Genomic DNA, 14722 nt, shown 5'->3' with positions numbered 1-14722 from the left:
TTTCATGTGCTCTTAATTGTCTGGCATTCTTGAAAATGATGAGCAATAGTCAAAGTAGCCGTTAAGGATGATCGAGAAACGTTTAATTTGGCCCCTTATATAATGATTTGATGTTTTTTCAGTTGATGTTAGCTGTAATGACTGACTTGTAGTATATATTCTACGCAGTAATAAGAATCTAAGAGAAAGTTGGTAAAGAATAATAGGCCAATTGATGAAAATAGTCCTAATAGATTTTAGATTAGGTGTGAAAAATGATATGAAGCCACGTGAATTCGGGAGTATGCATGATTTTTGTGTTAGATTTCAAGAAGATATTTGTGATTCGTTCTAAACCTTTTAGTGTATGGAAAGTTCTAAAGGGGTAGGGGAGTTATCCTAATGAAATATAAGCATCTTTTAATGTCAAAAGTTTATGACTTTTGATCGACTATAAGGTTGATTTAGGGATAAGAATGATACATTTTAAGTAATTATAAGTAACTATGTTTTTATCAATGAACTAATTTTTACCTTAAAAAAAATAGAGTAACTACGTACGATTTTAAAAAAGTAATTCAAAATATCTTTAATTATTCACAATTCCTAAAAAAGTTGAAGCAAGATCATAGTTACTAACTAGTTGTATCATTTTAGACTAGATCTAAATGCACGTGATGTATGCTTGATATTTAAAAAGGCTTAATTACATAAAAAATAAGGGCATTTTACATATTTCAGGGGATAATGCCAAACTAATCAAGAGTTGGTTTACATGATAGAGAATCTCCCAGACGCTAAGACCAACTTTAGTGGCCGGGTGGCTAATTATAAGTAAATTATTGAACTTTATATAATTTATAAGTGCGTTTGAATAAATTATTGATCTTTATATCATTAATAAATTATTTAACTTTATATCATTAATAAGTATTGATTTTTATATAATTAATAAAATCAATTATTTGATTGTTTATTTAGAAAACTTTGAGCGGTAGTTAGACTATATAGTATGTTTAGTAACATGATTAGTGTGAGATGTGTAGAGATTGGTTAGTAACATGTTTTTTGTGAGATGTGTAGAATTTGGTATCATGAAAAGAAGAGAGCGTAGTTGGATGTATGATAGACTCGACGGGCGCAATCTTAAGCCCGACTTTCTCAAGGGGGTTGGAGAGTTCATTGAGTTTTGCAAAGAGCATCCAACATGCAATGATGGTGACAAAATAAGATGCCCATGCCCCTTGTGTGATAACAGGCGTTTTCATGATACTGAAACAGTTAGAGTACATTTGTACAAGAAGGGGTTTGTTCGTAATTACTATCAATGGATATGTCAAGGGGAAAGCTTAGTAGAGTCCTCGCGTGTTCAGCCAAATCAATATCGGGATATGGTTATTGATGGTCTTGGAAATAATCAAGAGCATTTGTTGAATGAAGAGGGTAATTCAGTTGAAGAAGAACCAAATGATGAAGCTAAGAAGTTTATAGACCTTCTAAAGGCAGCTGGAGATCCATTATATGAAGGGAGCAAACTCTCTGTGTTGGAGATGGCATCAAGAATTGCAAGTTTGAAATGTGAATTCAACTTACAACACAGGTGTGTGGATGGGTTTGCATCTTTGATGAATGATGCGATTCCAAATAACAACCAAATGGGTAGAACTTTCAATAGCACAAAGAAGGTTCTTGAGGGCTTGGAACTTCCTCATGAGAGGATCCACACATGCCCTAAAGGTTGTTTTCTCTTCTGGAAAGGCGATGCACAGTTAGATAAATGTAGAGTATGCGGAAGTGATCGGTATAAGAAGACTGCAAAGGGTAAGATTATTCCAGCAAAAGTTCTAATATATTTTCCAATCACACCGAGGTTGCAAAGGTTGTATGCTACCAAGAACATTTCGGAGGATATGACTTGGCATGCCAAGAATCCCCGAGTTCAAAACACCTTCGCACATCCTAGTGACAGTCAAGCGTGGAAGCACTTGGATACAACCTTTCCTAATTTCGCATCAGAGCCACGAAATGTCAGGCTTGGTTTGTGCACGGATGGATTTGCCCCCCATGGTAAATTTGGATCCCAATATTCATGTTGGCCAGTTATTCTTACACCATACAACTTGCCTCCATCGATGTGTATGAAAAGACCATTCATGTTCCTTTCTTTGCTCGTTCCCGGTCCTAAAAATCCTAAAGGAAACTTGGATGTGTACATGAAACCACTCATTGAAGAGTTGAAATAGTTATGGGAGGTTGGGGCTATGACTTATGACATCTCAAGCAAGCAAAATTTCAACCTCCGCGCAGCTCTTTTGTGGACTATTAGTGATTTTCCTGCATATGGCATGCTATCTGGATGGTCCACTGCCGGAAATAAGGCTTGCCCTTATTGTATGGATAAAAGCAAGGCATTTTGGCTTGAACATGGAGGTAAAGTTTCATGGTTTGATTGCCATCGACAATTCCTTCCACATGATCACCCTTTTCGAAAGAATAAAACAACTTTCTGCAAAAAGAAAGTTAAAAATGGCATGGGTCCGCATATAATGTGTGGAGAAGAATTGTGGCAATGTGTGAAGGACTTGCCTAAAGCAACTGATGGTCCTGAAGCTCTTAAGAAGTTGAAGAGTGCCAAAAAGGGTTGGTTCAAACAAAGTATTCTATGGGAACTCCCATATTGGAAGGATTTGCTTCTTCGTCACAACTTGGATGTCATGCACATTGAAAAGAACTTTTTTGACCAACTCATAAACACTGTGATGGATGTGAAAGGCAGCACCTCGGACACCACTAGTGCAAGGAAAGATATGGCTAAGTATTGTAAACGTCGGCAGTTAGAGCTTGGAAATGGAAATCAAACCATGCCCAAAGCACCCTTTGCACTTGACAAGGCTCAAAAGAAGGTGTTATGTGAATGGGTTCGAGACTTGAAATTCCCGGATGCTTATGCTTCAAACTTGAGCAGGTGTGTTAATCTTCAATCATGCAAGCTATATGGAATGAAGAGCCACGATTGTCATGTCTTCATGGAGAGGTTACTTCCGGTTGCTTTGAAGGAGTTGATTCCCTTGCATGTTTGGAAGGCAATTACAGAGATTAGTCAATTCTTCCGAGACTTATGCGCCCCCACTATCAAAGCGAGTGACATAGATCGCTTGGATAAGAATATAGCTGAGATCTTGTGCAAGCTAGAGAAGATTTTTCCACCTGCATTTTTCAACTCAATGGAACACTTGCCAGTTCATCTTCCACATGAGGCAAAGGTTGGTGGTCCCGTCCAGTACAGGTGGATGTACCCATTTGAAAGGTAATCAAAATAATACAAATTAGCGTAAATAAATTATTACTTTAAATATCTTATATGTTTACTAGTAACTATTAATCAAACTTACATAATTTATAGGTTTCTTAACCATTTGAAGCGTAAGGTTGGAAATAAGGCACGTGTAGAAGGCTCCATATGCAATGCTTACCTAATGGAGGAGATTTCGAACTTTTGTTCCCACTATTTTCAACCTGGGGTTGACACCAAAGCAAGGGATCTAGGAAGAAATCTCCATTCGGTTGTTGAGAACCAACATGACGTTAATATCCCCGAGATGTTCAGGGTTGATTGTGGTCGTGCACCTACTAATGGCCGTTTGCGCTTCTTGCAAGACATGGAGTATGATCGAGCACATCTTTATGTGCTTGCAAAAAGTGGCATCTTAGGTGAATATGAGAGGTAAAAACTATAATTTAATTATTGTAAACTCTTCTAACGACGTATTTAACCTTTATTTCCTTAATTACCATAGGAAATTTGAGGAGCACATTCTCCAAACTCAACCTCACATAGTAATGGAGGATATTTGGAGTAAATGCGAAGCCTAGTTCCCTGAATGGTTTAAATCACATGTGAGATTATTTGTATTTTGCTTTTATTCATAAACAATATTACTTACACTAGTCATTGAAAGGAAAAAAAAATTACAAACTAATTCTACGAATTAGGTTCTCCGGTCTTTGAGTCCTAATGATGTGACACGGGCGCTTGCGATGGGCCCCTCTAGACAAGTAAGGACATGGAGCCGGTTCTATGCGAATGGATATAATTTTCAAACTCATGACTACGGCAAACACAAGTCAATTATGAATTATGGAGTGTGTGTACAAAGTCCTGATGAAGTTGACTACTTTGGCATTTTGGAGGAGGTGGTTGAACTTTCTTATTGTGGTAAGCTTCAAGAGTACAAGACAATCTTGTTTAAGTGCAGCTGGATGGATTCCGTGAAGGGTATGAATATTCATGAACAATACAAACTTGTTGAGGTCAATCATTCTAAGAGATACCCAAAGTATGACCCGTTTGTATTGTCTTACCAAGTTAGTCAAGTATACTTTGCACACTACCCCAGTTTGAAGAGGGATAAAGCCCAATGGTGGGCTTGTTAGGTTATGATACATATGACAATTCATAAATCATGCGGAAAAACCATAAAGCCAGGAAAGCATATTATTTACACATAATCATTTAGCATAGTTTAGATGCATACTCTTTGTTGCGTGTCTTCCCTAGCTGCGCCCGAACCGAACAAGAACAAGTCTTTAGGACTCCAAGTGTCGCCCCTCCGTAGATAGTCCACAGCACGTCCGGATCCGCCTTAAGCTTGACCAACTAGGATCGCCCTTAAGGTACTTAGAATTTTTGGCACTTTATAGGCAATTGTATGACTGAATTTTGCTCTCAAAAATCACTTTGAATACTTGAATACACGATATAAATTGTGAGCATTGATCACCTATTTATAGGGCATGGGTATCGGATATTAGAATCCTACTAGGAAACAATTTAGTGAATCTGAATTAATCTAAAATTCAATCACTTAATTCATCTAGTAGACTTAGGGAATTAATCTTATACGAATCCTAACCGATCAAGGTTTCGTACGCAAGCACAAACACTCACGCAGGCGCAGCAGCCCACGAGGGGCGCCGTGCGCGCGCGCGCTGAGCCCAGGCCCAGCAAGTGCTCGCAGCCCACGAGGGGCGTGAAGGAAATAATGCCCTTGGTCCAAGTATGCATTCTATGTTAAGTCTAATAAATGCGGTTCAGTATTAATTAACAAGTTAATAATTCAGTGAGATCAAGTGAGCTGAATGCCTAGCTAGAGGCCGCTTCAGTTCAAGTGGAATTAATGATATTAATCCACAGCTTACTCTTGACTGAACCCGTAGGGTCACACAAATAGTACGTAAACGGATCAAGTATTTAATAGCATTAAATACTCCATCTATGAATATTCGGAACCGACGGATCTTGGTTTCAGTGGGAGCTAAGATCGTCACAGGCAAGGAATGAATACTCCGGAAACGATGATATTGCCGGAAACGGAAATATGGATCGTATCGGAAATATGAATATTATCCAAGTCGTAGATGTTGCCGGAAACGGAAACATGGTACGTATCGGAAAATATTATTGGAAATGGAAATATTACCAGAATCGGAAATATTGCCGGAAACGGAAATATTGTCAGAATCGGAAATATTACCGGAATCGGAAAATAATTCCGGAAACGGAAATATTAAATATTTGTTCGAAACGGAAATTAATTCCGGAATCGGAAATATTAAATATTGTTCGTATCGGAAATAAATTCCGGAACTGGAAATTTAATCGGAAGCGTATCGTACGAATTAGCATCGGACGAGGCCTGCCGGACGAAGGCCCAGCACGAAGCCGGGCCATCGCCCAGCAAGCACGCACGCCACAAGCCCAGCCAAGGCAGCGCCCAGGCCTACCGCAAGGCAGGCCCAGCGCGCGCCAAGGCCACGGATGCGTGGGCCGCGCTGCGTGGGCTGCTGCTCGCACGCGCATGGGCAGCCCTTGTGGCTGCCGTGTGTGTGTGAGTTTGTGCTCATGCGTGATTCCTAAATCTACAAGAGTCAGTGTATGATTAAATTTCTATTCCTAATTGGATAAATTAATTAAATAGAATTCATGTAGGATTCTAATTTCAATTAATTCGTATCCTACTAGGATTACGATTCCTTTTCCATAACTCTATAAATAAAGGCCTAGGGGTCATTATTTATACAACAAGTTTTAAGTATTCAAAACTAAGATTTTTAAGCAGAAAAATCAGCCAATATTCTTGCCTACCTAACCGAAAATATTAGAACCTTAAGGGCGATTCTAGTTGGTCAATCTTAAGGCGGATCCGGACGTGCTGTGGACTATCTACGGAGGGACGACACTTGGAGTCCTAAAGACTTGTTCTTGTTCGGTTCGGGCGCAGCTAGGGAAGGCACGCAACAAAGAGTATGCATCTATTCTATGCTAAATGATTATGTGTAAATAATATGTTTTCCTGGGTATATGGTTTTTTTCCGCATGATTTATGAATTGTCATATGTATCATAACCTAACAGTGGTATCACGAGCCCCTTATTATTTTCATAATCTAAATTGCATGAACATGGTTAAATATTACAAATTTGCAAGAATTAAAAGGGGTGATTAATTTTCGTAATTGTTAATTAATTGCAAATTGCGTTTATTTAATTATACGTACGCAGTTTTTCGGCAGTTTCTTCGTTACTCATCCAAATCGAGTGATTTTTGTGTCAATTCCGCATGTAAAAGGCATTCTAAAATTTTGACAAAAAAAGTATTTTTCTGCCGAACCCAGAATTCTCAAATTCGAAGCCTAACTATGACTTTTCGAAGGTTTTAGTTTTTCGAATGCAAAATTTCGTAAATTTAAGATGTTAAATTAAATTTTTGCGATTCTTGTTGATAAATCTTGAATTTTTGATTGACCTACTGCATATGTTTAACAAGTTTGAATGCCAAGTCTTGTTAATTATGCAATCTAATTTGTAATTATGATTAATTTGTTGAAAATTAGAATAATTTAGAATTAATTTGATTTTCATAATTAATTGTAATTTAATTAGAAACCTATGATTAAAAACCACCATAAAAATTGTAAATTTACGATAAATTTTAAATTTTTATGACCTAGACTTGAATCCATAACAATCGGAAATCAATTGGATAATAAATTTTCGATTTTTTCGCCCTAAAATTATGAAATTAATAATATTTATTAATTTGTCATTAATTTTAAATATAAATTTTAAATTTTTTATGCGATTCGTTCATATAACTTGCACGCACGAAGCAATGGACGCTTCGTGTTACCCTTAAGGGGTGTTGTATAATGCGGGCATGCGACGACGAGCAAGGGAGCTCGTCGCCCGTGCGGCACGAATGCAATGAGCAAGGGCGTAGTGCACGAGCACAAGGCAGCAGCCCTGCCTTGTGTCGTGTGCCACGAGCAATGAACGAATGGGCATGGGCGAAGGGCGAGCCAAGGCAGTCGCGTGTGGGCAGCAAGCGAGCTGCGCCACAGCGCGCGCTGCCTCGCACAAGAGCGCGCAGCCTCGCGCGCAGCGAGCGCAAGCTCGCGTGCCACGAGCGCTGCGCCCAGCATTACTCGCGCGCACAGCGCGCGATGTCGCCCGCCCAGCGAGCGATGTCGCGCCCCAGCGAGCGATGGCTCGCGCCAGCGAGCGATGGCTCGCGCGCGCAGCGAGCGATGTCGCGCGCCCAGCGAGCGATGTCGCGCGCGCGCACTGCGAGCGATAGCTCGCGTGCGATGAGCGCTGGCGCGCGCAGCGAGCACAATGTGTGCGGAGGCTTGCGATAGGGAAGCAGCAGCTATGCGACGAGCGCATGGGCTGCGCGCTCATGGCCAGCAATGGCTGTGTGCGTACGGTCCATGGGCGTGCAACGCGTAGGGTGTTTGCGTTACGATTAGATCGTTTTGAATGTTTAATTTGAAAATTTCAGTTCAGGTAATTTTAATTGATTTTAAAATTAATAATTTGAATTATTTTCTTGGATTTTAATTTTGAATATTATAATTATAATAAATGTTATTTATTCTAATTATTTTACTAAAATTAAAATCATGAATTAATTTAAATACGACTGAAATTAAATTAAATTTTTGGATTCAATTATAAATTGATATGAGCTTTAAATTTTAATTAAATTTGTATGTTTCCGGTTGGACTAGAAATACATTTTTATGTTTAAAATTGGTAAAGCATATGAATTTATTGGTTTAAGTGGGAGCGCTTTTTAGTCATAAACTCTTGATTAGGTCTACAAATCCTTAAGGTTAAAACAACTTGATTAGAATTAATAAGGACTGAATAATTGGTAGATTATTGGTGCCCTTGATTAATTGCTGCAAATGTTTACGTGATGCATAATGTGTTTTACTAACCAGCTATGTGGGCCATTCATGATAATGAATGGGTGAATGGTATATATTGTATATGTACTGTTTTGCAGGTTATGAAGTGACTAGTATGGCCCAAATAGGATAGAAAATATGGTCTGCGTACCATTAATTTGAATGTAATTGGTCTAAAGTACCAAAGTTATTTTTCAATTCAAATATGGTCTGCGAACCATCAAATAGTTGTAATTAGTTATAGCTTATCCTATTTGAAGAAAATGGTGCCTCCCACGGAGATTTTCAAGACGGACTTTGAAGTCAAAGCTTCAAGATGAAGTCGGGCCATACTAGATCACAAATATCTTATGCATGTTTTAAGTTATTTATTGCTTTAAATATGTCTTAAAATGCATGAGATCAAAAGCTTGATTATGTTGCATGATTAAGGATTTTAGTTCACTTAAAATCTAACCAACATAGTAAGAGCCTTAAGTTCCAAACTTAAAAATTGAGTTAAAAGGTGCCATGCCAAAATATACACTTGCTTGGATATCCTTTACATCAATCTAGTAATAGTTTTCGCTCAGCGAGGTGTTACTTATTGGTCCTAAAGGGGCAAGGTACACAAATAATTGTGAGTACATGTTAGTTTTGGTGAAACTCAACGATATAAGTAAGGAGTCCTTTTATGTCGTGGCAAATTCGATAGGTTTACCTAATAAGTTCTTAGACGTACCTATCAACCAAGAATAGTTTCTAGACTATTAGCAAAAGGCTTTTGCTTACCTAAGATGTTCTAGGATTAAGTCGACAAACTGTGCTTAGTTCTTCAATGATTTTAGGATCTTGGAATCATTTTATTCACACCTGCCGGAACAATAAAATCGAATAAAATGCTAATAACTTGTTTGAATTGCATGGTTGCTTTAATTTCAAGTTATTATTCATGATAAATGTTTAGACTTTGCATGCTTCAATGTATGTTTTAATTATTGTTTATAATTAAATATCTTGCACTGCAATAAATCCTTTTAGAAAGGTAACAGTAAATTTCCTCGATTGGTAGTGAATCCAAGAACGATTCACGGAAATGAGAGAAAGTGAGCAATTTAAAATGTACGTTTCTTTTAGCGACTTTTATGGTTGTTTTCGAAGATCAAAATCGAATGGCAAACCAATTGGTGCTTGTGAATTCAAAATACAATGTGGTTTTGAGATCATAAAGCATTGAGCTTAAACGCTCAGCTTTACCAATGGTTAACAACCTAATATCTTTGTCCATTTAATTCTCGAATGAGTCTAGTCCCTAGACATTCGAATAGATCGATGCTTAGAGAACTTTAGAAGCTTCTTGTAAGATCATCTAGTTGAAACAGAATATTCAACATAAATTAAAATGGAACCTTGTTGGTGACATTGGACATGTCTAACAAAATATAAAAGTCAAAACTAAAGAATTCAATTCTTAAGACTATAAGAAAGGGTACAAGAAATAGGAAAACAAAGGAACATATGAAAGGAATTTACGATTCCGTTTCTACCTATAAGTTTATGTTTAAAGAGGAGTGACCTAGCAATCAAACTTCCTTGGTATCATATACCGCTTGAGGTTCTTACTTCGGTAATAACTCAAACAATGGAAGCTAGGATACACTAATGACCTACAAGTGGGAAATGAAGCATGGCATTGCTACATTAATTGTAGGGTCATCTAAGTTTGTTTTAAGTCCTTTCAAAGGCTGGAACTTAATGGCTATTTTGTTTCATAATCAACATACCTAAATTTCTGTTTTCAAACACAGAAAGACTCACATTCAAGAAAAACAAAAACAATGTTTGTTTGTTTATTTGAATGAAATGGTCAATTACAGGTTGAGTCAATATGCTTGATTAAAACAAACAACTCTTTAAAGAACTTTACTAGGTTCAAATCAACCCCTTGATTTGAGTTCCACTAATCTTTGGCATTGTTGCTTAGACCATATCAATAAGTTAACATTCAAAAGCTCTATTTTGATGGACTTTTGAAAGTTGATTGATCAATTCAAGACAAGCTAGTCTTACTTGTTGAAAGTAACAAAAGATATGAACTATTGTTAGAACGCCTAGACGATAGAGTTCAAAGCTAAAGAAAGGTTTTATGACTTTATTATTTCACATGGATTTAAGTGAATATAGGTTTATTTACTCAAATGTGATATAAGTTGAATCTGTTTGGCTAGTTCAAAGATTCAGAAGTATAAAATCCACTTGGCAAGAAATCATAAAGATCTAGGTTAGATCATGTTAATGATTACTTGAGACCAAATATGATCATCAGTGATTGTGGGTTGTAATTTCACAATCTAGTCCATAAGATATGGCATATCGTAGTTGGAATAATCGAAGTCAATTAGTACTTGATTCGATCAATGATGAATCATAAAAACTTTTCCTATAATTTCTAAAACAAAATGCTCAACTACCACCAAACTAAACCAAATTCGTCAAAGCTATTGAAAAGTAATTCCAGAATAACTTTTCATAAAATATATCTAGAGAGTTGCAAAACTCAGTGGGAGCTTAGTGTTTGTCATTTCGACAAACTAAGGCCCAAGTATAGATATATGTTTCATTATGATTTATTCAAATGAGGCACAAGGGTATTGTTTCTACCACGAATTTTGAGAACATAATGTTTGTTTGCTCGAAATAATGTCCTTTTGGAGATTCGTTTCCAAAATGACAAGTGGGAGAAAATAGACCTCGAAAGTTTTCGAGGCGAACAACAAACATAAACGGACATTCCGGAGGCTTTTCGAAGTGCTTCAGAAAATCCGAACTTATTCTGTAAGGACTTTACAAGTGGCTTTAAAGAATAGATATCTCTTAAAAGACTTTACAAGTGCTTCAAAGAGAACAGAATATTCAAAGGACTTTCAAGTGGCTATTGATATTCTATCGTTTGATGTTCTATACCCAAGTAGGCATAGAGTTCTGGTCAATGAAACTATGAGATTCTTCTATTAAATAGTGAAGAAACCTACAACTTGCAGTCAAACTATTATCATGTAGAGTTTGTGACTTGTAAGAAAGCTATGACGAAACCCAGATTCCCTAAAATGGTTAGAGGCCATATATAGACTCAAATGTTTTTAAATGGTTAGAGGCCATAAAACATACTCAATGTTTTGATGACAAAATTGAAATTTTGTTGATTTGCAAGAATAGTTTCACACCTATTGGTTGCAAGTTTGTTTTAAAGGATAAAAACCATCAAATATTGAATTGTGTTCACACACAAAGCTAGATTAGTTGCTAAAAGTTACAAGCAAGTTCACGGTGTGGATTGTGTTGAAACCTCATGCATAATCGTAATGCTCAAGTCTATATTCAAGCAATGATTGCATATTGGTACATATAGCAATTGGATGACAAAACTTCCTCAATCAAATGTTGGAATAAACTATGTACATGGTATGTCATAGGATTTGTGGATCCAAATAAATGCTTGAAAAGGAAAGCTAGCTTATAAAAAGTACAGATTTAAGCAAGCAATTGGGAATTGGAACTGTATTTTAAGTGAAGCTAATAAGCATTTTAGTTTCATAAAATATACATGATTCTTATAGATATATAAGAAATTTAGTGGGAGTACATAAAAACTTAATTGGTCCTATGTGTATCACACACATATCTCTCTATTGTGAAATAACATTCAAATGCTAATGACTTAGATTTGAAATTATTCATCAATAATGGACCATGGCGAAACTTAGTACATACTGGGTATTAAGATCTATTTACAAAGATCTTATGATATTATTTTGGATTAAGTAATGGCATTTACTAAATCAAACACGAAAGACTCCATTGGAGATATTCGACCCATATGAATAAATCTAAGTAAAGGATGTTTGAACTATGTATAAGCATTTACTAAGTTAAACATCAAAGAATCTAAGTAAGATTCTTAAACCTATATTATATGTCAAAGAATTTAGCTGGATTTAGTATCTACTGAAACTAGATGAGCTGAAGTTACATGAATAGAATTCAATTGGGAATTATTCTGCAAAAGAATTTATCATGTATGATATAATATGAGGATCGCCAAAAAAACGTATCGTATGACTTTAGGCATGACGAACATATACCAATCTCTATTGATCTAAGTGAAGATCAACTAGATTGAGATCAAGAATACTTATGGTGCTTGAAAAGGTACATAGGAATAGATTCTTGATTCAAGGAAATAAAGATATGCTAAATATTGATGCTACACGCATAAACACTGGCAAAGGATCAAGCAAGACCCTTTGGAGTTAACCATTGATAAGGACGAGCTATAGAGCATCGTGTTTTGAAATGGCAACATGGATTGGAGACCATGAGTTGTTGCGTGGGAAATTAAAATAATAATTTCTATGTTCTAAGATATAGTTGGAGAGTCTTCCACATATCTATGAACTGCTTGGATAGGTAAATCCAAACAAAGCATCACTAGCAACCTATACAGTTGAAGTAAAAGTAATTATTGCCTAAGAAGCAATAAAACAGGGTTGTTTAAAGTTCTTCACTGAACTTGGGTAGATCACCTATCTGCTGGCTTGATGGTTCTTCATTGAAAAATGCGTAGAACCACTCTTGAAGCAAGAAAAACGTCTGCTAACTTGATGGTTCTTCATTGCAAAGTGAGTAAAACCACCATCGAAGTAAGAAAGACTAGATCACATAATAAACAAACTCGAAAAGATCTTATCATCATATCTCGAAGAACATTCGATGAAAAGGATATTAAGATTGGCAAAGCATGATAACTAAACCTATGCAACAAGTGAGAAGCAACACTCACGTTGTAGCACTGGAAATCAAGCATAGCTTTGAATTCCATGAATTGTTTTAGAAGATGGGTTTGAGGCCCATGGTTATAAAACATTGGGGTTGAACATTTATCATATATGAAATGTATTTTCATATTCCATTTAATCTTGGTTTAGTATTAAATGATGAGTCCCTTCAATTTGACAATATATTCAAGATAGACTGTCAGGACCAGTCCTGTGACTAAGAAATGTCTATCAAGTGAACTTGAATGTCAAAAGTTGAAAATGGTCCCTAGTCGGAGTTTTCTATAAAATTGGACGCATAGAAAACGTTAGACGACTAGAATGCAAGATGACTAGTAGTTCTGTTTCTTGAACTATGTGGACATGGCAATGTCATAATCATTTGCATAGATACTTACTTTGGGAAGACTAGTATCGGACGAGACCTATGAAACTTTACTGTAAGAGATGAAAGTCTGTCATAAGTAAATTTCATTAAATTATTAGACACTAAATCCTCAATACCTGAGTGATTTGAGATTACTTGTTTGAGAACTGGTTGCTTTGACGTTGACCAACCGTCGCACCGTAAAAGGAGGCTATAAAAGGCAACGCTCAGGTAATCACCTATCAAACGAAGTCTAATCTCAAGATCGCAAGATTGGGATTGTCCTCCCATAAATCGGGATGAGATGCTTAAAAGTTGTACAAGGCCACTCGGAGAGCTAGAAACTGTGAAATGCATGGCCGTGCTCGGATGAATCATAGGCTATGATTATCTGTTTATTTGATCAGTTGAACTCTGAAACCGAGGAACACCTCTGGACATAATAAGGATGACAACTCTTACCTTATGTTCAAGAGCAAGCATCGAGCGACAAAGGAATTAGGAAATGCACACTTGTCCCTAAGGACAAGTGGGAGACTGAAGGAAATAATGCCCTTGGTCCAAGTATGCATTCTATGTTAAGTCTAATAAATGCGGTTCAGTATTAATTAACAAGTTAATAATTCAGTGAGATCAAGTGAGCTGAATGCCTAGCTAGAGGCCGCTTCAGTTCAAGTGGAATTAATGATATTAATCCACAGCTTACTCTTGACTGAACCCGTAGGGTCACACAAATAGTACGTAAACGGATCAAGTATTTAATAGCATTAAATACTCCATCTATGAATATTCGGAACCGACGATCTTGGTTTCAGTGGGAGCTAAGATCGTCACAGGCAAGGAATGAATACTCCGGAAACGATGATATTGCCGGAAACGGAAATATGGATCGTATCGGAAATATGAATATTATCCAAGTCGTAGATGTTGCCGGAAACGGAAACATGGTACGTATCGGAAAATATTATTGGAAATGGAAATATTACCAGAATCGGAAATATTGCCGGAAACGGAAATATTGTCAGAATCGGAAATATTACCGGAATCGGAAAATAATTCCGGAAACGGAAATATTAAATATTTGTTCGAAACGGAAATTAATTCCGGAATCGGAAATATTAAATATTGTTCGTATCGGAAATAAATTCCGGAACTGGAAATTTAATCGGAAGCGTATCGTACGAATTAGCATCGGACGAGGCCTGCCGGACGAAGGCCCAGCACGAAGCCGGGCCATCGCCCAGCAAGCACGCACGCCACAAGCCCAGCCAAGGCAGCGCCCAGGCCTACCGCAAGGCAGGCCCAGCGCG

The 14722-nt window shown here is 37.0% G+C and overlaps 2 protein-coding genes across 2 annotated transcripts; both read left to right on the top strand.

Annotated features, from left to right (window-relative positions):
• Positions 1–1073: 1073 nt before the first annotated feature.
• Positions 1074–2222, top strand: LOC110799531 (uncharacterized). Its single transcript, XM_022004798.2, has one exon. It carries the CDS (start codon positions 1074–1076, stop codon positions 2220–2222), a length of 1149 nt encoding a protein of 382 aa, XP_021860490.2.
• Positions 2223–2372: 150 nt separating this feature from the next.
• Positions 2373–4413, top strand: LOC130467275 (uncharacterized). The gene is made up of 3 exons (XM_056835745.1): positions 2373–3286; positions 3383–3703; positions 4137–4413. The coding sequence occupies exons 1-3, from the start codon at positions 2373–2375 to the stop codon at positions 4411–4413; spliced, it is 1512 nt and encodes a 503-aa protein (XP_056691723.1).
• The last annotated feature ends 10309 nt before the right edge of the window (positions 4414–14722 follow it).

Source organism: Spinacia oleracea, chromosome 2, assembly GCF_020520425.1.
Source record: "Spinacia oleracea cultivar Varoflay chromosome 2, BTI_SOV_V1, whole genome shotgun sequence".
Lineage (NCBI taxonomy): Eukaryota > Viridiplantae > Streptophyta > Magnoliopsida > Caryophyllales > Amaranthaceae > Spinacia > Spinacia oleracea.
Note: the sequence above shows the minus strand (reverse complement) of the source record. Positions and strands in the feature narration are given on the sequence as shown.